This window comes from Canis lupus, chromosome 21 (assembly GCF_011100685.1).
Source record: "Canis lupus familiaris isolate Mischka breed German Shepherd chromosome 21, alternate assembly UU_Cfam_GSD_1.0, whole genome shotgun sequence".
Lineage (NCBI taxonomy): Eukaryota > Metazoa > Chordata > Mammalia > Carnivora > Canidae > Canis > Canis lupus.
This window is the reverse complement of record NC_049242.1, coordinates 11,767,800-11,789,201: the sequence shown is the minus strand read 5'-3', so window position 1 is coordinate 11,789,201 and position 21,402 is coordinate 11,767,800. Positions and strand designations below refer to the sequence as shown.

The 21,402-nt window shown below is 37.9% G+C and overlaps 1 protein-coding gene across 1 annotated transcript in view; it reads right to left on the bottom strand.

Annotated features, from left to right (window-relative positions):
- Positions 1–1,221: 1,221 nt before the first annotated feature.
- The window catches only part of CTSC (cathepsin C), a 35,911-nt gene continuing 15,730 nt past the window's right edge, over positions 1,222–21,402 (bottom strand). Inside the window, 5 exon segments of the mRNA NM_001195834.1 lie at positions 1,222–1,944; positions 3,275–3,406; positions 9,230–9,345; positions 14,197–14,346; positions 18,271–18,437. Coding sequence (NP_001182763.1) covers positions 1,445–1,944; positions 3,275–3,406; positions 9,230–9,345; positions 14,197–14,346; positions 18,271–18,437 — 1,065 coding nt within the window. The 3' untranslated portion in view covers positions 1,222–1,444.

The window sequence follows — 21,402 nt, the reverse complement described above, 5'->3', positions numbered from 1 at the left end:
AAGAAATTCGTGTTTGATTTCAAAGTCTATTTACACTTTCCCAATAGCAACAAGGCCAGGTTAATAAAGTAAGACTAAGACTGCATTCATACCTCCTTGGAGGTCTTCCACATGACAAGGGCCCTGGCTATGTCTGCTATTCAGAGTGTCTGCTTCTGAGTTACCATGTGGTGAAAAAGTCAAAGGTATGTGGCAGTGGGCCAGGACACCCAAGAAGCCACATCTTAATCATAGGGCATATTCCTTCCATGTCACTTCAGTTCAAGGAGAGAAAAAGACATCACTGTAGTGAACTGCAATACAAAAAAAAAAAAAAACATGAAGTTTCAGACAAAACTTTAACACTTGAACATGTCAAAGTGTATACCTAGCATCTGGTCGCTTTGGATTTTCTGACGAAAAGTCCTGAGACTCAGTGTCTAAGGCACTCAAGGAGAACTGGACTTAGAAGATCTCAGTTCTAATCTGACCCTGTCATTTACCACCTCTGTCACCTGACATGAGCCACTTGCCCTTCCCTAACCCTGTCACTCTTTCTGTGCAAAGACATGAACAGATCACGTGAGCTCTATAGTCCCTTCTGGCTCCAAGAGGGTTGTGGATTTTGCTTATGTTTTAGAACTCTGATGGCCCAATCTGCCTGATTGTCACATCATTTCTAAGAGAGGCCATCTGTTTACTCAGGATAGAGATTTTGTATCACTGTGAAATATCCCCTGGAGATCTCATAGATCTGTCCAAATCTAAACTGTTAACATCCCACTAATTAAGCTATAAACACTCACCCAATGAAGGTGGACCAATACTTCCAAATGCAAAATACACCAAAAGATACTTTAACCAATATCCAGATCTTTATCAAAACTCATTTCTGTTCTTGGACTCTGGCTCATCAAATATCCAGGGGATAATTTTAGGGTTAACTAGTCATTATTTGAGTATAACCCTTGTAAAGGTTCATAGTTTTTTAAATTGAAATACACTCAATTTCTTTCTGTTTTCAAAGTACTTACATAAGTAATACCTGTAAATCTAACTGAAGGGGTCAGTGGTGAAACCTGTTACAATTATGTATAAATTCTGTAATATATATCACCTGAACACTTACAAAAACATTAAAAAAAATTTAATAATCATTGCCATTTTTTCTTGTGACTTTTATATTTTAAAAATGTCTGTTCTCCCAAAGACTTTAAAAAATATACTATATTTGAATCAAAATAATGAACAGAATCCTGCATTTTATTACTACATAGCTATAAAGTAGGCCAGTGGTTAATGGAAAGGTATATTTAAATCAAAGACAATTTTAATTTTAAAGGCAAAAATCTTCATAGGAATCTATCTGTAATCTGAAATTGCTGCTATAAAAGTTTTCGGTCTGAATAAATTGATCCCCTTTCGTGACTAATGGTGGTCAACAGGAAATGCCAGGACCCATATCCTACAATTTAGGAATTGGTGTGGCTGCCACTGCTATGCTTTCAATTGCACATTCATCCGTTCCTCTGCGGATCCGGAAGTAACCATCTTCACCCCACCTAGAGCCCCAGCTGTTTTTCACAATCCAGTAATCCATCCCAGAGGCTGAGTCAGTACCATAGCCCACCAGCAAAACAGCATGATTAGTCAGTTCAAAGGGGTTGAAAGGGTCTCTCAGGCCAGTGTGGTAATAGATTCCCTTCTGGTAGTGGAAGAAGTCATCATAGACTTCAAAAGCAACTGCCATGGGCCCGTGACGGACCAGCTCAAGCTTCATCAGGGCTTCATTGCAGGCCCCATAGAAACCTCCCACATAGTAGTACTCAGAGGAGTAGTAACGGAAGCAGTCATTTGGTTTGCATGGAGAATCAGAGCCTGCGTAGGGGAAGCAGGCCTCTTCCACCAGCCCAAAATCTTGGGCATATTTTCCTGCGATGAGGTACGGGAAGCCACCTTCACAGCCTGAGGATGAATAACACACACAATTATTACCCCCCTATTAGAAAAGGGGTGGACACAGAAGAAATGGTCCCATTTCCTTTTTTTTTTTTTTCTCTCTCTCTCTCTTTCTTCTACTCCAATAGTTCTTTGTTATATACAGGAGTTGTTCTTAGCTGAAATGCTACTTCCTTCATTCATCCATTAGCCATCTAGCTAAGAATCCTCTCCTCCTCATCTAATTAACAGTAGTTATTTGGCACCTGATGTGGAAGGTACCTACAGCATAACGGTTAAGTGGGGAGGCTCTGAAGACTGACCATGTAGGTTCAAATCCAAAATTGTGTAAAGAATTAAACTTCTCTATACCTCTGTTCACTTATTTATAAATTATAGATAGGAATAGGACTTTCCTTACAGGATTAAATTAGTTACTTCCTGTAAAAGCAATAAAAGTTGGCTACTATTGTCATTATTAAATAGACACCATAACATGGCTTTTCCTGAAGAAAGACTTCTCTGACCACCTCCTGCAAAAAAAAAGTCTAAATCAGGTCTATATCACCCTCCTCCAGTCCTTGCTGTATTATACACATCCGTAATCCTGTGGGGGTTTTTTTCTTCATTGTTCTTTTAAATACTTGACCTCTACTTTCCTCACTTAAGTGTGAGCTTCATGAAGGTAAGGACTGTCTTGATACTTAGTTCCACAGGGCCTAGAAGTCACATTGTTGATGTTTAATAAGTATTTCAGAAAGACCAAGAGGCCCAACGACAAAATAATCATTCCTAAGCAGTTTCATTTTCTAGTGGCCAAATCTGGGGTTGACAGCAGAAAACTTTAAAATGAGAATATTTCATTCTAAATCAATTGCAGCTGGGCTTTCTACATCATTACACACTCCCTGTTCTGAAAGCCCAAGCACAGAATTGTAACATTCTCCTAGAGAGAAACCAGGGTTAATGCGGTTTTAATGTGAGTTATGTTTTGAAGTGAAACTTTAGCTGGAACTGAAACTCTAAATATATGGCCTTCAAAATATTATAGAATAACTTCATGTCTGTCCCCTCTATAAATAGGGATATCTACTTCTCAGGGTTTTGAGCATTGTTGGATAATGTACATAAAAGGCTCCAAAGAGCTCATGTTCATTCAGTGTATACTAACTATTGGCATTTTGCTGAATGGTGCAGTGAATTACTTGAGAACCACTCATTAATAAGTGATTAGGCCAGAACTTGCACCTTGGTGCTCTGACTACAGACACTGTGGTCTCTACTACACCATCCTTTTTCCTTTGCCCACAATGGCCAACTACACCCAAGTAAACAGTGCCTGAAATACAGCACTCACCTTGAGCATACTGGCTGCAAGAGACAATCTCCTGAGGACTCAAAATTGGAGTCTGAGTATTGTTGGTTAGTATACGGATTCTTGCTTCCAACATAGCTGTAGACGCAAATGCGTAGCAGCTTCCACAAGATGCTGGTGATGGAAAAGAAAGATATGTAACCTAAGAGAACTTTGAAGCACTTACAAAGAAACACAGAAAAATCTGAGTGGAGAGACACAATAATATATTTATTTGAGTTCCGCTGTTGTTCATAAGGATCAGCCCAATATAGAAGATTCGATCAACAACACAACCTTATAGGCAAACAAGATTTCAGTATTTCCACCAAAAGGCAAATGTTACTATATGGGGCTTTCCTTGAGACTATTTTAGGAGGCAAAACAAAATAAGATGAAACTCAAAACACTCCTCTATTCTGCAAAGCATGTGATAGTATTCTTGATAATGAAAAAATAATATAGGTCTACAGCATGCTGAGCCATTCAGTTGAGAGACAGCTATGGAAAGACACACGTGAGCTGAGCTTTTCAGTATCTCAAGAGCAGCATTTTCTTTTTCTTTCTTTTTAAAAAGATTTATTTATTTGATTAAGAGAGAGAGAGAGAGAGAGAGAGATCGAGCACGAGGGGGAGGGGCAGAAGGAGAGGGAGAGAAAGAATCCCAAGCAGATTCCTCACTGAGCATGGAGCCAGACTTGGGACTCTATCCCAGGACCCTGAGATCACAACCTGAGCTGCAATGGAGAGTCAGATATTCAACCTAGTCACCCAGGTGCCCCTCAGGAGCAGCATTTTCTAAAGTTACTTGTTGGGTGGAACTAAGCCTAAGAGTGGCTCAGGTGTGGATGTATTATAAAAGTTCAATTTGACCATAGTCAAGGAGGCAAAGTACAACACAGTCCAAGAAAGATAAGAGAGTAACTGTAATGATGAATATGGTATCTAAGGTGGCCAATGAGGAAGTAAAGCTAGAAGGCAGATGGAGGTAGTGAAATTGAAAACAACATGGTTCTAAGGGAAAAAGAAGAGCAGCAGAGCCATGGCTCCCAAAACGTGTCACCCAGAGGAAAGAAGAACACAAAAAGTAGCTTGGATAGAGGTCAGAGAAAAAAAGGAAAAAGGAACCGCTTTATTTAATACCTGGATGCTCTGGTGAGGACAAAATATATGTACTTAAGAAGCATATGCTAGAAATATAGTTGCTATTTTAAGAGAAGAAAAATGTGTGTGTGTTTTTTTTTTAATTTATTCATGAAAGACACAGAGAGAGAGAGAGACAGAGACACAGACAGAGGGAGAAGCAGGCTCCATGCAGGGAGCCTGACGTGGGACTCGATTCTGGGTCTCCAGGATCACGCCCTGGGTTGAAGGCGGCGCTGAACCGCTGGGCCACTGGGGCTATCCTGGAAAAATGTTTTACTTTGAAGTAATTTATATGAATATTATTTTTCTATGTTTCCTCAAAAGATGTGGGTAAATACATAAATACATTTAAGAAGAAAATATGGGATGTATATAACAAAACTGGGATTTCAACTTGTCATAATTCTAGAAAAAATGAACATAGATTTTAATGTCTATATTACTATAGAGTCTTTTTTACCACTACCACTGATACAAATTGGAGATTTGGAGATATGCTTGTACCAAATCCAAAACATTGATATATAAATATAGTTACATACAAAAGAGGTTATTTAATGTACTAATAAATTATTCACCAAATTATCTGAATGGTGAGCACTCCCTTACACATCATAAGATTATATAATAATAATCATATATAATAAAATTAATGAATAGACATTAAATTCAAAAAATTCATTCTAAAAAAAAATTCATTCTACATAAAGTGTGTGTCGCCTTTGTTCTCTTTAATAAATCAGAATTTAGTAATTTACTACTTAGAGAGAAGAGTATCCAAAAGAACACTATGCATTAGAATACTATCAGGGTACTACCTTCCCTAGGTAATGTCGATTCATGTTCCTCCCTGAGTGCAAAAGAAAGCCAGACCACTGTTTGCTCAGCCTCCAAAATTCTAAACTCTACCTGAATTACTTATATTGTTTTCCTCAAACTAAACTGTGAATCTCCTTGAGTGTACACAGGAAATGTGCCTTCTTCATACAGGTGCCTGATGCAATGAAGAAACTCAATGTATATTTATAGCAGGAAGACCCAAGTTATGAACAAGTAGACATATATTTACATCCATAAAAAAAAAAGGTGACTTTATTGGAAGCCATCAACCTTTACTTGTTTCTAAGCTATAAAGGGGGCCCCCTTATAGTTAGGGCTTCTCACCTGAAGTGAGAGCTCTCTCAAGTGACTCAATACCACTTCAGGTCCTGGACTGAGCCTGTTAGAGCTCAAACCACTCTACCATTTCACGTGTTCCCCAAACTTCTCCCTATAAATATCTCAGATTTATCCATACCATATACTGCTTTTGCTGCCAAGAGATCACCTGAACTATGAAGATTAGGATAAACTCTTGGAAGAAGATCTTGAATTCATTTAGTGTACTACTCACTTGATGATGTGTACATTGAGACTCAGAAAGAAACAATGACCTGTCCAAAGTCACAAAACTAACAGCTGGCAGGCGCTAGCAGCTAGGTGTCTCCCAAGGCAGCTTATATTCTTTTCAGTGTATAGATCTGTAACTACTCAAATGAGTTTTCAAATTTTCTTCCCTATCATCTAGTTACTAACTAAGCCAAAATTAACTTGCACATCTTGTTTTTGAAACCATCCAAATAACACTATCCCTGGGACCCATCTTTCAAATGACTGAGTGACAAAGAACCAGATCAGAGACAGTTAACAGACAAAGCCAGTGTTCCTTTCATGAGACACCAGAGTCATGAAATAACTAACATCCTGAGAATATGGAAATGGCCCCATTTTGGTCATCCAGCATTCCTGGGCCATGGCAGCAGGGTCAGTAAGCACATTTCCACAATTTCAACTAGGTAACATGATTTTCACAGCTGAACTGTGTTCAGCTGCGCCTTCCCATGGTGGAGAACACTGTGAGCTAAGAATAAGGAATTAGGAATCTTCTCCACCCCTACCCTGTCATTCAGCTGTGTGACCCTGGGCAAATCACTGGAACTTTCTGGCATTTATTTTTATCTTGTACATAAAGTGAACAGCATGGAAGACAATTTAATAAGGTCTCTCTGTTCTAGCTCTAATAGTACAGATGGTATTCAGAACAAGATTTAAACAAACTAGATTTTAGACAGTAGGAAAACACTGCATTTACGATAACTGACGTGACCTGAGAAACACACCCCCTCTCTCTTGAAGATACAATAATAAATAACAACAGTATAGCAGAGAGAAGACAGAAAGTCCAAGTCTTCCAATTGCCTAGCTTCTCTTCCCTCTCACACTTGAATATAAATCTAGCTATATGGCTGGTGCTTAAAGCTGCTTTCAGGTTTAACAGTAAAACCTCATTTTGTCTTCCCAATATTTCTTTTTTCGTTAATCTTCATTTGCTCTCTGAATACAGAGAAGTTGTGAATTCCCTTAACTTGGGTCATTCTGAATTCTGGGTTTTCTAGAATGCGGTGTTCCTAAAGTTAGTGGAAATTTCCAAGGAGCCCAGTTTTCAAGAAGAGAAAATAATTTTTCCCCAACCTAAAGTGAAGAAAACCAAAAGGAAGTCAAAAGAGGAACCTTTAAAAATTGCCCATGTCTGTACAAATCATATTTATAGCACTCAAACAAGATGAAACATCAGAGAACAATAGTTTTTGCCAAGCTACAAGAAAACCAATGTCTGAGAATTTGGTTTTAAAAGGTCTAATTTCCGTCCCCTGGATTATTGTCTCGTCACCAGTCAACTGTATCTTTCGGGAAATGAGTGGAACTAAACTTCTCTTTTGACCTTCTCCCATGCTCCCAATGAATTTAAAAAAAAACACTTTCTTAAAGTAGTTACCATACTGTATTTTTATATTTTGCTCGCAGATCTTGCTAAACTGCAAGTCTCTAGGACAAGAGCCATGCCGCAGTAATCTTTATATCCTCAGTCATCAAAAATCCTAACACATGGTACTCTATAAACACTGTATTACAGAGAAAGCAACCATGTGTCAGGTTCTCAATAATCGACACTTGACAAGCATTATTTACTTAATTTTGTCAGATAGATATAAGGAATCTGATGACAGAGTACATTTTAATCCTCTCTTAACACCAACCCTTTAATTTCACTTCCCATTCATTTCTCAATTACCTTAAAAGTTCTCATAAAAAAATTAAAAAAAAATTGTCTTTAAAAAAAAAAAAAAAAAAGGATCCCTGGGTGGCGCAGCAGTTTAGCGCCTGCCTTTGGCCCAGGGCGTGATCCTGGAGACCCGGGATCGAATCCTACGTCGGGCTCCGGGTGCATGGAGCCTGCTTCTCCCTCTGCCTGTGTCTCTGCCTCTCTCTCTCTCTCTCTATCATAAATAAATAAAAAAATTAAAAAAAAATTGTCTTAAAAAAAAAAAGTTCTCTCACTTCCTAAGCCTCCTTTCCAAAGAAGCCCTACCCAGGAAAGAAAAGGTAGGGGAGACATTTCAGGATCCACACTTTCTCTAGAGCTGAAGAGTTCCAGAAGAACTTGTAAAAGCAAAGACAAAGAGATGAGATCTCTGATGTCAACTGCAGGACAGAAGCCTTGCCGGCTGGCAGCTATAAAACCTGCTCCAAGCTCTGTACACTCGGAATACTTGGCAAGAATTCAGTAAGCATGGAACTGGAGGGCTGGTGGTGAACACTGAGAAGTGAGAGGAGTTGATTATCACAGAGTTTCTAGGAAAAGGGAAGAACAATTTATCTTTGGGTGTTATTAATTTATAATCCTCAGGAGACACTAATCAGAATGTTTCCAGACAGCAAATACTACACCTATTTTATAGTAACAAATCAGTCATGTGTGCTATAATTATCTTCAAAATGAGTTTAGAAATAATAAACCTGAGTATGGTATAAATGATTCTCCAAGTCATTGTTGGCTAAAATTTAATATAACAAGATAATTTGCTATCAAGTACTATTAGAGGAAGAGTTATTAAATCTACTCATATTGTATGAAATTTCTGAAAATAATGGGTAAAATGCAATTAGAGTGATGCTTTTGGTAAATCTGGGCTCTGCAAGGCCACCACTCAGGAAGCTGGGTTAAATTGTACCATCGTATGTCATGTTCTGACATAAAGTGAATTAAAAAGGTCCTTACACAGCTCAAAAAATCTACCAGAAAAAAAATTTAAGGATCCGTTTTTCTGGGCTCTTATGGTAATTAGAAACTAAATGATGGTGGACAGGGGGAGGTAGAGAGTGGGAGGACAAATAGCATAGAAGGATTCCTCCAAACCACTTGCAGAAGGAAGATCAATTTTAATTCTATGCCATTCTTTGTTTCTACATGAGTCTCTCCTACTGGGGAGGGCAGATGAGTTTCTTCCCATTACTTATTAATTTCATTAGCTAGCTAGAATGTATTTCGAGAAGGATACTCAAAAAATGCTGGGCTCAACGAGAGATTATCTATTATCAAAGTCTGTCATGGATATAAAAGGAAGAACTGTGATCCCTGGGTGGCGCAGCGGTTTAGCGCCTGCCTTTGGCCCAGGGCGCCATCCTGGAGACCAGGGATCGAATCCCACGTCGGGCTTCCGGTGCATGGAGCCTGCTTCTCCCTCTGCCTATGTCTCTGTCTCTCTCTCTCTCTCTCTCTGTGACTATCATAAATAAATAAAAATTAAAAATTAAAAAAAAATAAAAGGAAGAAATGACCACTGGACATATCTATTCCATTTCTTTACTAAAGTGGATCAGGCCTGTTGAATCTCTGTACCCCCAGAATCTACCCGAGAGCTTGACACATAGTAAATGTTCAATAAATATTTCAGAACAAATGAATGAAAAAAATCAGACTTTTTTTTTTACCTTGGTTTCGAACAGGACTAACAAAATTGGTACCACGAACATTTCTCCAGTCCCATGATGTTGGCAAACGTGAAATCTCTTCATGTATTTCAGCAGTCAGTGGTGTGGGTTTAGGCCTAGGATGAAAATATACATTTGACTTCAATATATAGTCTTTCCCTTGAGAACGATTTCCTAATCTTTAATTACATGATTTTAATTACCTGGCTGCCTAGAATCTTGATTCAAGCCCAAAAAGCCCTTGTCCCATCATTGTTTCAAACATACAATATGTCCATTATACAATGTTTCTTTCTTTCTTTTTCTTTTCTTTTTTTTTTTTTTAAGATTTTATTTGCTTACTCATGAGAGACACAGAGAGAGGCAGAGATAGGAGAAGCAGGTTTCATGCAAGGAGCCGGATATAGGACTTGATCCCGGTACTCCAGGATCATGCCCTGAACCGAAAGCAGACGCTCAACTGCTGAGCCATCCAGACATCCCATACACAATGTTTCAATGACACAACTAAGTGTGTCAATGGCTTTCATTATCTGTTTCTTTTTCAGGATCTAGTAAATTTCTTCTATGAAATGACACTGGGTCTGTATATCACTGAGATGCTACTCTTAGTATGCTTAGATAGCTACATTTTCTTAAACAGATTTTGACCAAGAAAGTAAACACATGGGAATTTAAAATGGCCTATGAAGGACACAAGAGGAAAGAGAGGAACCACCAAGGTTTGACTCAGGAGATGGCTGGTGGTGATAGTGAATTAGTTGTAAAAGAAGTGAAGCAAGCACAGAAATTTGAAGTCTAAGTATAAAGTAGACTGACTAGCTCCATAAACAACAGATGAAAATGCTTAATCATTATCAAACTGCATCCTACATGAGATGGTTAGAAAGGAAGACAGGGGGCAGCCCGGGTGGCTCAGTGGTTTAGCACCTGCCTTCAGCTCAGGGCCTGATCCTGGAGACCCGGGATGGAGTCCCATGTCAGGTTCCATGCATAGAGCTTGCTTCTCTCTCTCTGTCTCTCTCTCTCTCTCTGTCTCTCATGAATAAATAAATAAAATCTTAAAAAAAAAAAAAAAGAAAGGAAGACAGGAAAAGAAGAGTTGCTTGGAACGATGAATAAGACAGTCTGGAAATGAGAAAATTGTTCTACAAGCTTCTCTGTATTAGCTATTTAAAACAAACAGCATTCCAGCTCTAGACACTAGATTTCTTGGGAGCTTTCCAAGTCTGCTAAATGAATTCAGTGTTCCACGTCTTTGCGCTGCTGCTCCTTTTATCTAACGTGCCTATTGCCCACTGCTTAGAAGAAATTCTTTTAGGAGTTTCTCCCTAACTTCTAATGTAAGGACTGCTCACAGAGCAGCCCTTACCCACCACTCCACAAGGAAAATCTCAGTTCTATGCTCTATCAACTCCTGAGTTATGGCACTACTGTTACACCAGGATAACATGTATCTTTCCGATACTATAACTACTTGAATATCTCATTCAACTTGGCATTGCCAGACTGTACTCTTCAAACTTTTCAGTGATTATCCAGTGCTCTCTACCAGGTTCCAATTTAGTCACTGGCAAAGATAATTTCTGCACTTCTTCACGTCCTCTGCAACTACTCCCAAGGAGTTCCCTATCTCACACACTTCTTTTAGAGGGGATGTAAGTCAATGTTAAGACACAATGGAAGTGAGATAAAATGGAGAGAGAAAAAAAAGAATCACTCAATAGCAATCATATCTTGAGAATTATAAAAATAGACACAATTCCTTACAGAAATGTCAATTTTTCATTAAAATATTAGCTAAACCAGGGACATTGCTGGAAGCTGTCTATGACAGAGAGATGAACATGAGGTAGTCTTTGACCATATGAGGTACAGCATTAAGAGACATGAAACGGAGCAATTACAATCACAAATACAAAGAAGTTTAATGTTATACATACAACTTGGATAATGTCCATGGAATAACCAAGGTACTTAAAAAGCTATGCACCATGAAAACTGTGTATATAGGGCAAGAGAGAAAACAAACCAAGCAACAAATCGTGAATATTTTCCTTAAGATTTTTAAGTAAAAATTAGGGTACAAACAATTTTTGGAAGGAAATAAACAGTTTCTGTGATTTCACACTAAGAGGCCAACAGATTTAATCAATCAAATATTAACTAATTGTCCTGTATATACTTAAGAATACATTAAGTAATTTAAAAGATAAAGAATTGAAGTTTGACAGCAAAACGTAATTTAATAGTAGGCTTAGGGTCATACTGACCTCCAACAAATGGTTTCACTACTCACCAGCTATGTGACATTACTCACAGGGCTTAACATCACAAAACTCCAAATGACTCCTATTAAAATGGGTAGAATCATACATACCTTAAAAATTATAAAAATTCAATGTAGTGGGGCACCCGGGTGGCTCAGTGGTTGAGCGTCTGCCTTTGGCTTGCATCGTGATCCCGGGGTCCAGGGATCAAGACCCGTATCAGGCTCCCCACAGGGAGCCTCCTCCTCTCTCTGCCCATGTTTCTGCCTGTCTTTATGTATCTCTCATGAATAAATAAATAAAATATTTGTAAAAAAATCAATGTAGTAAAGATTACTATAGTTCCTGTTTCTGCAAATCCTTAGATTAAGCTCCTATGATGATAACTACCATTATCATCATCATCATCCATGTCATTAAGAGGACTAAATATGTGCAGATACATTTATTTAAGTGATCATCTGGCACACAGCAGGCACTCAAATGTTAACTTCCTTCCCCCTACCATCCTATAAGGCAGGGTATTTGCCTGTCAATGCACAGACAAACCAATCAAACACTGTGACAATCGAAGTTCAATGACGTAAAAATGAAGCTTGAAAGATGAATTTGTAAGATAGAGAACAACCGCAAAGATTACAGGTTCACTACACATTAAAAGCTCTTAATCATTTGGGTCTAGATTATTTCAGAGTCTGGTAAAAGCTCTGAACTTAGGCAGATGACCATAACCAATACATTTTTCTATACTTTTGGCAGTTTCAATGACTCTTTAAACCTCAAGTTAAGAATCTCTGAGGGTGGGTTTCTATTACGTCACTGAATTCTATGAGACCTAATTTATATACAAAAATGCTACTGAAAACTAGGCAGCCAGACCACAATGTCTGTTTTAGTATTTCCTGTTTCATTCAATTTTCTCTCCTATCTTTAACTTCTATGGAGCTTTGCCTTAAAAGCAGCCCTTCATAAAGCCAGCCCTTCTCTAACACAAAGGTGCTTGGGTGGAGGGAAGAAGCGTCAAAAGTAAAAGAATTCCTCAGAAGCATGGCCAATGACACAGGGAAAAGCAACTGTGTCTGAGGCTCAAATCTTTCAGGCAGGAGCTCCAGGACCTTAGGCTCAGATGTTGATATGCCTTCCTCTCATGCTGCTGTGGATTTTTACTTAACAGTTCTCGACTTCCTGTCTCATATACACAGTGTAACTCCTTCACTTTAGCGAACCTGAGAAGGGTTACAACATGTTCCCTTTCCTAACTGCCATTAACCTGGGTCTCACAGACTAGAAATGTCTTAGAATACACTTTGAGAAATACTATACAAGATTCTCTTTAGAATGGGGCAGAATTATGAGAGAGTGCTATTAGATGAGATAGGAAAAATCTCCAGACAGCCTCATAGTTGAAAAAATGTCAGAGTGTTAGGATTATTAGTCTGCAAATGAAAAAATTAGAAATGCATTTTAGTTAATTAACCAATCAGTGGCCCGTTCAAACAAATTTTGAACCAGAAACTCTATAGATATTAATGAAATAATGTATTCTCTGAAAATTGAGTCTCACTACACTCCCTATTGGTTTCCAGTTCTCTGCCCTTTGGTTATACCAATTTCTCCTGAAACACGGAATCATAGGAATATCTTTGGCCATTTAACAAATGTTAAGGGTCTATATATTTTGAGTGATCCAGCTATAGTTTGGAGGAAATTTTTTAAAAATTGCCAAATTCTTGACTATATAAATTCAAAGTATTTGTGACCCGATCTCCTAAATAAGAAATATGTGATGGGGTGGTATGTAAGCTAATGATGGGAAGTGTCACTTCTGGCTGTAGGTAGTAGAGGTACATTGATAAATATGCAGCAATTTTTTTGCTGGATGTTGCAAGAGAGAGGGTTTTAAGATTTTTACAGGTGACAAATTGGACAGTTTTTGTAGACAAGTTGAGGGATATCTGAAGTAAAGGGAGCAGCCTGAATGGAGGTACCTGAAAGTAAAGATTTTGGTGATTATGTGCCATTTTGTTCAAAAATGGGTCATGGTACTAAATTGAAGCATAGTCAAATTTAGATGGCTTTGGTTACCACGTTAATTTATTCATAAGATAATAGGTAGTAGGGACACCTGGGTGGATCAGTGTTTGAGCATCTGCCTTTGGCTCAGGGTGGGATCCTGGGGTCCAGGATTGAGTCCCGCATCAGGCTCCCTGCGAGGAGCCTGCTTCTCCCTCTGCCTAGGTCTGTGCCTCTCTCTGTGTATCTCTCATGAATAAATAAAATATTTTTTAAAAAGATAGGTAGTAACACAACCATATCTGGATACAGGAAGATGAAAGTGGCATTTTAGAGAATGGCTGAGAGGAAAAGAGACCAAAGAGGTAGGACTAGAAGACAGGAGGTGTGAGGCTGACCCACAACTCAGCAGAGAAATGACAAAACCCTACACCAGTGTGTAGAAAATGGCAGGAGAATGATGAAAGTGGCAGATGCTGTGAAAGCAGAACCCATCAATAGGACTCAGAGCACCAGAAGATCCAAGGAAAGGATAGGGAGACGGTCGGGAAAAAAAAATAACATAAAAAGTTTAGGTTGCAATGGCCAATAAAATTGTGGGCAAACTAAGGAGAGCAGAATAGAAGGGAGTATGACATTCAACACAAATACCTTTATTAGTGATAAAGGGATATGTTTTATTACCTTGGGATTTTCCGGCCACCACCTCTCGTCATCATGTCTCTCAAGGTGAGAGTCTCATATTCTATGTATCTGGTTGCAGTCCAAGACTTCTGAATGGTATTGATCGCTTTCACAAACTCATAGTTGTATTTGTAGAGCCTATTAGAATTGCTGCCAACAAAAATAAGATAGCCTCAGTTATCCTCTTTATTGATGTAATTAGACTCCATTAAAAGAAGCATCCTTATACTGAGCCTAAGTAGAAAGTGGAATAATCTTCTAAGAAGGCAAATTTATTTATTTTTGGCAATACAACTTCAAATATTCAAATCTTCAAAATAATCTTTATTTTACAGTTTAATAAGCTAAGTGCACCACAGTGCAGTGTCATATAATACTGAATTTCCATAATAGTCAATGGTATAGTTAAACATTACATGTACAGAACACAAAATTTAGATAAGCTGAAATTATCAGGTAAAATAAAATCCAACTTCAGAAAATAAAAACCAAACTATTAAGGATGCCTGAAGTATTCTTAACCCCAATAAAAGTTCACTGGACTCAAGTCCTTTTATAGTGAGGCATTCAGAGTACAACTCCATTAACTTAGCTCAAAAATTCTTGGGAGCCATGAGTAACTGCATCAGACACTAGTAATAAATGTAATCAATTTTTGATCTGAAAAATCCCCTGGCTCTAAAGTTATCAGGCTTCTGAAATGCATCCTTTTCCTTACTCGTCTTATTTTAAACAAACTGATGTTTATAGCAGTTTCTGTTGATATCATTTGCTCAAACAAAGCTCAGTTTTTCTGGCATCAACGCAAATCTGGGTTTGGTTCATACACGAAGAGACAATCTATGAGGAGGGTCCAAAAAGCACCCTTCAGCGCTTTTGGTGGAAGAGATGCACATGTATACTAACAGCCTGGAATTGGTATGTCTCCTATAAAAATAAAAGTTCAAGTTAACTAAGTTGTATATATAAGGATGTTCAATGAAACACTCATAATAGTGATAAACTGTAAACAACCTAAATAAATGTTCTCAGATAAGGGATGATAAAAGTAAATAGTTTATTCAGTAAAAATGTACAGATTATTTAGTGTGTAAATGTTAATTAAGGGAAACCTCACTAAAATGGAGTAAGAAGGTTTGGCGGGGGAGCTCTCATGTCCTATCACTCTTCATCAATTGTAAATCTAGCAGGAAGATAGGGACCTTGCATGTGGATACTATTTCACTATCCCAGCAAGAGGAAGAAGGGCTTACCTTTTTCCCTGGCAACAGCCCAGACAATTAATTGAGAGACAGCCACAACTCAGCCAATGAGAAGCCACTAGACTTTCAACTCCCAGTTTCATCCAATGAACTTTGTTTATAACAGCCCTCCCAGGTCCATCCTTTCCTCTATACAAGAGCATGCTTCTTTTTTGTTCTGTAGCATTGCCTACAGTTTTTGCCTGAACTTGCTTGTCTCAATGACAGCTCTCTGCTATTCCCATATAAAACCAACTTTTGTTGGTAAAATAATCAGCAGTACAGAAGAGTGTTCACACTATATTAAATAAGACAGTCTATCAAAGAAGTTTATACAGAATTAACCAATTTTTGTAAAAATATATTATAAATCCACTTTTTAAATGCCAAAAATGGTTATCTCTGAGTGACAACCCAGGATCACCACTTTTTCCCACCCTCTACAATTTCTACAATGCACTTTTATAACTTTGTAATAATAATAAAAAAGGAGAGAACAGGAGGAACTATATATCACGTGCATATAGCATGGCAAACATTACCACGTGATACAAAAAAATTATTAAACTGGACCTGGGTTTATATCCGTTACTCGAATTTGGTTCTTGAATCCAGTGTTAGCAGCAGCACCTGGAAGCCTTCGAAATATCCAATCCAAATCACCCAAATCAAAATCTGCATTTTTAACAAGATTCCCAGTTGACTCACAATAACATTAAAATTTGAGAAGCACTGGTTTCCCTGATAGTAAATGCTTGGATATGGATATAAATAAATCTAACACATAGAGCATGTTTACAAAGCAAAAGGATTGGGGGAGCTGATTAGTCATATAATTCAAACATGTATCAAACCTATGTGCCAGGTGTTAGGAATTATAGAATACACCCTATTATTTCTACTAAAGAAGAGTCTGTCACTTAAGTGTGACTCATTGTCCAAGACTTCCCAATTATGCAAAGCAAGATACACCTAATCTGAGTAGCATCTACACATATTGTAAACTTCTCTTTCTCTTTTTATTTATATGTTCATTGAGGAAGTATTTTGATATAGTCAAAAAATCTGAAAGCACTGAAAATAATAAGAAAGATGTGCAGTTATAGTGATTCTATTTACATGGTTTTATCAAAGTTCTTTCCTTCTTGTTGCAAAGTGTGAAACCAGAGAGCTACCTTTACTAGATTTTAAAACTGCCTGTATCATATTTCTGATACACTAATATAACAAAAACAAGTGACAGCAGTTTGTCTCTTTAGACAGGAGGGTAAATTTTAAATTGTAAATGTATATTTTGAAGTATTTTCTACTGATGAGTCACTATTGACTTTTGAGAAGCAGTAACTCAGCCCTACTTCCTTTGCTTTATCATTGACACCTAGTAAACATCACACACTGACATGTGCTTACAGTAACGACAAGGTAGGTCTTAAATACTCACTTTTAGTGTTTAAGATCCAAGGAAATTAAAGTAATGTACTTTACTATGGGATAATAGATCATTAAGAGCTGAAAGGGACCTTGAAGATAATTTAGTCCCCAGTGCTGATTTTATAGATGAAACAACACAGGTTCTGAGCACTCCCATTAATAGCTTCTTCATTAAATAAAGCAATGTCTGACGTATCAAAAACAGCACATTAGTACATAGTACATTCTAAATGGTAAGTGAAAGTAAACAGGTGAACAGGAGATATATTGTTCAAGGATCAAGTCAAGCAAAGCAATTTAAAAGGTAAATTCAAAATGGAAGGGATGTATTAGTTTAGATCTTGGTGAGTACTTTCCCAGACAAGTACAATTTGTCCCCTTTAAACTAATGTCCCCAGTCTCACTACTACAGAATCATTCATTGCCAGCATGGCCTGGTTTGGGGTGATTTATTCATGTGTATTTCCAGTGGATTTCACAAACTAAATGAAACAGAAAAAGTTGCTGTCATTAATATCTATTTATCTTTTCCTTCTGAAGGAATAAAATCTGAAATCTCTTGTTTGTGTGGTTCAGTTACTTAAAGTGGACCTTACTTAACAAAAACACTTAACTGCATGTTATAAGTTGAATGTTGTCCTTCCAAAATCCACAGGTTTAAGTCTTAATTTCCAGAATCTCAGAAAATAACTGCATTTGGACAGAAGACCTTTCATAGGGTAATTACGGTAAAATGAGATCACATGGGTGGTCCCAACCCTGATATGACTTGGTGCACTTGTTTGGAAAAAAGAAGAATGACATGTAAGGACACAGAGAGAAGGTGGCCATGTCAAGCCAGGGAGAGAGGCTTTACAAGAAACCAAACCTGCTGACACTGATCTTGGGCTACTAGCCTCCAGAATTATGAAAAAATAAATTTCTGTTGCTTAAGCCACTCAGTCTGGGGTACTTAGTTATGGCAGCCCTAGCAAACTAATACACTACATAAATACTGAGAATTTTTATTTCAGTTATTCACTACTTTGTGTAAAATGTATTCAATTAGTATCAACTACATTTGTTGTAACATAAACATGTATCTATGAGTGTCATACATGTTATTACAGGCAATAATAAAATGATTTTTGTCACTGCAATTCTCTAGTCTTTCATATCAATTTCCTTTAAAACCATCATTGGGCCATTACTTTTAGAGTGCTGTGAAAAAAAAAAAAAAAAGAAAACAACTTTCTTCTCTCAGTTCCATTAATCAACACAAGTTTTAAAGAATATGGGTTACGTTTCTAGGTCAAATAAATTTTATAGAATCACAATAAAACTTACCAAGAACTAACCCAGACACATATTTCTACATACTATAAAACAAAACTAAATGTATCTTCCTCTTGTGACAACTCACTTTTCCTGGAGCCTCTCAATGTGTTTTGTGTTCACCTTCGCTTTTTCAGAGGTAGTTCCCATCTTGGTTCCAGTGAAACAAGCCCAGTTGCGGCCCAGCACATCGTGCACCCATCCAGTCATGGTCTCGTTGCAGTAACTGGTGACCTTGTGACCCTCTTCTTTATACTGCAACAAAATTGGGGAAGGAAATGTCAAGTGAATCTGTGTTCATCTCTCAGGTCCATTTCCCTGGCTCCCATTCACAGTCAAGATGCTTCTTCTTCATTTCATCTTGGGAATGAGCCTCTGCCAACCAAAATAAAAACTTCACCCTGAGAGGTTACATTCTGAGAATTAGTCTAGAAAAAGATGAGAAATAAACTTTTCTAAGACTACCATCACTGAGTGCCAAACAAAATTTACATAAGAAAACACTTCTGGGAATCAAAAGCAGGAAAAGAAACATTTTTAGAGCATCTGCCACATTCCAGGCATTTTACAAAAGTCCCTCTTTCAGTCCTCACAGAAGCTTATGAGGAAAGAAGCTTCAATAACTCCATTTTACCAGCAAGAGTGGAGGCCCACCCAGCTCTGCGAGGCTACCGAGCTCGTAAGTTAACAGAGCTGTCAAGTGGCACAAACAAAATTCTGCTCAGGCTTGTCAGACTATACTTTTCTACTCTGAGAATATGGACTCCAACAAACTACGAAACAAAGAGGGAAACATTTCCATGCAACCAAACAGAATTCTTTCCTCTGTCAACCTCACAATTTAGTAGGAAATTCTGATTAGGGAAGCGCTAAGAGGGACCTGATTATTAAATATTGTCCTCGTTTAATTTCACTCATATGGCCCTTTGTCTCACTGCAATGTTAATATTGAAAAACACTTACAATGTGATAGATCTGCAATTTCAACTCATACTTTGGCTCCAGAGTTTACAAACCCTCATGTTGTAACATCTCCTCTTGGAGGAGGGACACATAATCCAGAACGACAGCACAGGGTATAGGAGGAAGAAAGGAAAAAAAGTCATGCTAAATTCCAGTGAGGAGGGACTTGGGCTGGTTTCAAGGCATTGACTTAATCTAATGGCACAGAAGCCCAAAAGCAGTCAGATAAAACATAAACAAATTGGCACCGAAGTGAGCTGTGTTGCAATACTTTCCTTAAATACACAGGTTATTTTTGGTGCATGGGTCATCCTTTGCGAACTTCTAATTAATATGATGGATATTACTTTACCTGTGTGTAGGGGTTAGCAAGCTGTTTCTTTAAAAGCCAGAAAATTAATATTTTAAGGCTTGCCAACTATAAGGCCTCTGTCAAAACCACTCAACTCCATCACTGCATTATGAAAGATGTATAGTGAACACAGACATGAATGAACTAGGCTGTGTGCCAATAAAACTTTATTTATAAAAAACAGTCCTGTGGTTTGCAAACCCTGAGTTTAGAGGAGTCTATGGGCAAAACTATACTTAAAGTAAAATTACCTTATTGCATCTGACACTCTCCGAATTTATTTCGGAACGGTGTTAAAAATGTCTGGCTTTAGAATCCCAAAGCAATCTTGGGCTTCACCATCCACTAAGCTACCTAGCACAGGATAAGTTACTATGGAGTACTCATAGATTCTTAAAATTTGCATCAGTATTGGTGGTTCATGATATTGTGAAACTTGTTTATCCACCTCTGGCTAAGAATATCTTCACTTGCATGAGTTCAGCTCACCACTCCTTATGTCCCTGCCAAAGACCCAACTCAGGGTGAGGAACACTGAATAGAAGCCTACGATAAGACTGAGCTGCAACAGTAAAGGATATGTCCTGTGAAAAGGTCAATAAAATGTATATTTATTATGTCAAAACTACACACAACTGCTATTTGTATAGCTCAAAACTGCACTAATAGTGGTAACCTCAAATGATGTAACCTAAACCCCTCAGTACTCTATTTAGCTGCTCTCTGGCACAGGCTCATGATCATGTTCCCTTCTCTGGGGCATGCTTTTCAGACCAGGCCAGGTGGGGTGAAGCTAAGGCTTCCCAACCCCTGCGGTTCTAAAGAGCAATCTGACAGGACTTTCAAGAGTTCTTGAAATGTACCTTATTGAAATTGTCTGATACACATAAATGAAAAAAAGAAGCTAACTGTAGGAAGACACTCATTGCAAGAGAACGGAAAAGTTAAGAACAAAACAGTGTCCTAAATGTTCATGTATAAAAAAAAATTAAGTAAATTAAAAATTCACATGGGATTCCACAGCATTTGAGCTCTGTAGGAGAGAGGTGAGCAAAGCAAAGCTAGAGAAGGCTGCCTGCTTTTTTTTTTTTTTTTTTTTTTTAAGATTTTATCCATTTATTCACAAGAGACACAGAGAGAGAGGCAGAGACATAGGCAGAGGGAGAAGCAGGCTCCCTGCAGGAACCCGACGTGGGACTCGATCTTGGATCCCAGGATCACACCCTGAACAGAAGGCAGACGCTCAATCACTGAGCCACCCAGGTGCCCCAAGGCTGCCTGCTTCTATGAATATAGTTTTACTGAGCACAAGCGGGCCCACTTCTGTCTACATTGTCTAGGCCTACGTTCACGCTACAGTAGCAGGACTGAGCAGTTGCCTCAGAAAACACAAAGGCCCACGAAGCCTGGAACATTTACTATCTGGCCTTACAAGAAAAAAAAATACATCAACCCCTCTTCCAAAACCATAAAAAAGAAAACCCATGTTGAGAAGAAAAAATTACAAAACAGTGCTTAAGTTGAATACAAATATATATATATCATTTTCTGAAATGTGGAAATAAAAGGTGAAATGGCTCTCTGGGTGGAATTTTCTTATTTATAAAATGAAGATTGTTACATAAACTTTGTCAAATCAATCACTTTAAAAAATACCCTTATTTCCTAAGACTCACAGCCTACAAAGTCCTAGAAAAGGACATCCCTGAGGGATGGTCCAGGTGTTGTTAGTGGCTGCTAACTCTCATCTCTTTGGAATTAGGATTGCATTTTCTGAAAAAAAAAAAAAAAAAAAAAGTTATTTATACAACCTATCTTGTATTTTGCTGAGTTCCTTCATTTATTTGTCAAGTATTTATTATCACATTTTCTCCAGGCACCATGCATGTTCTAGGCATGAACACA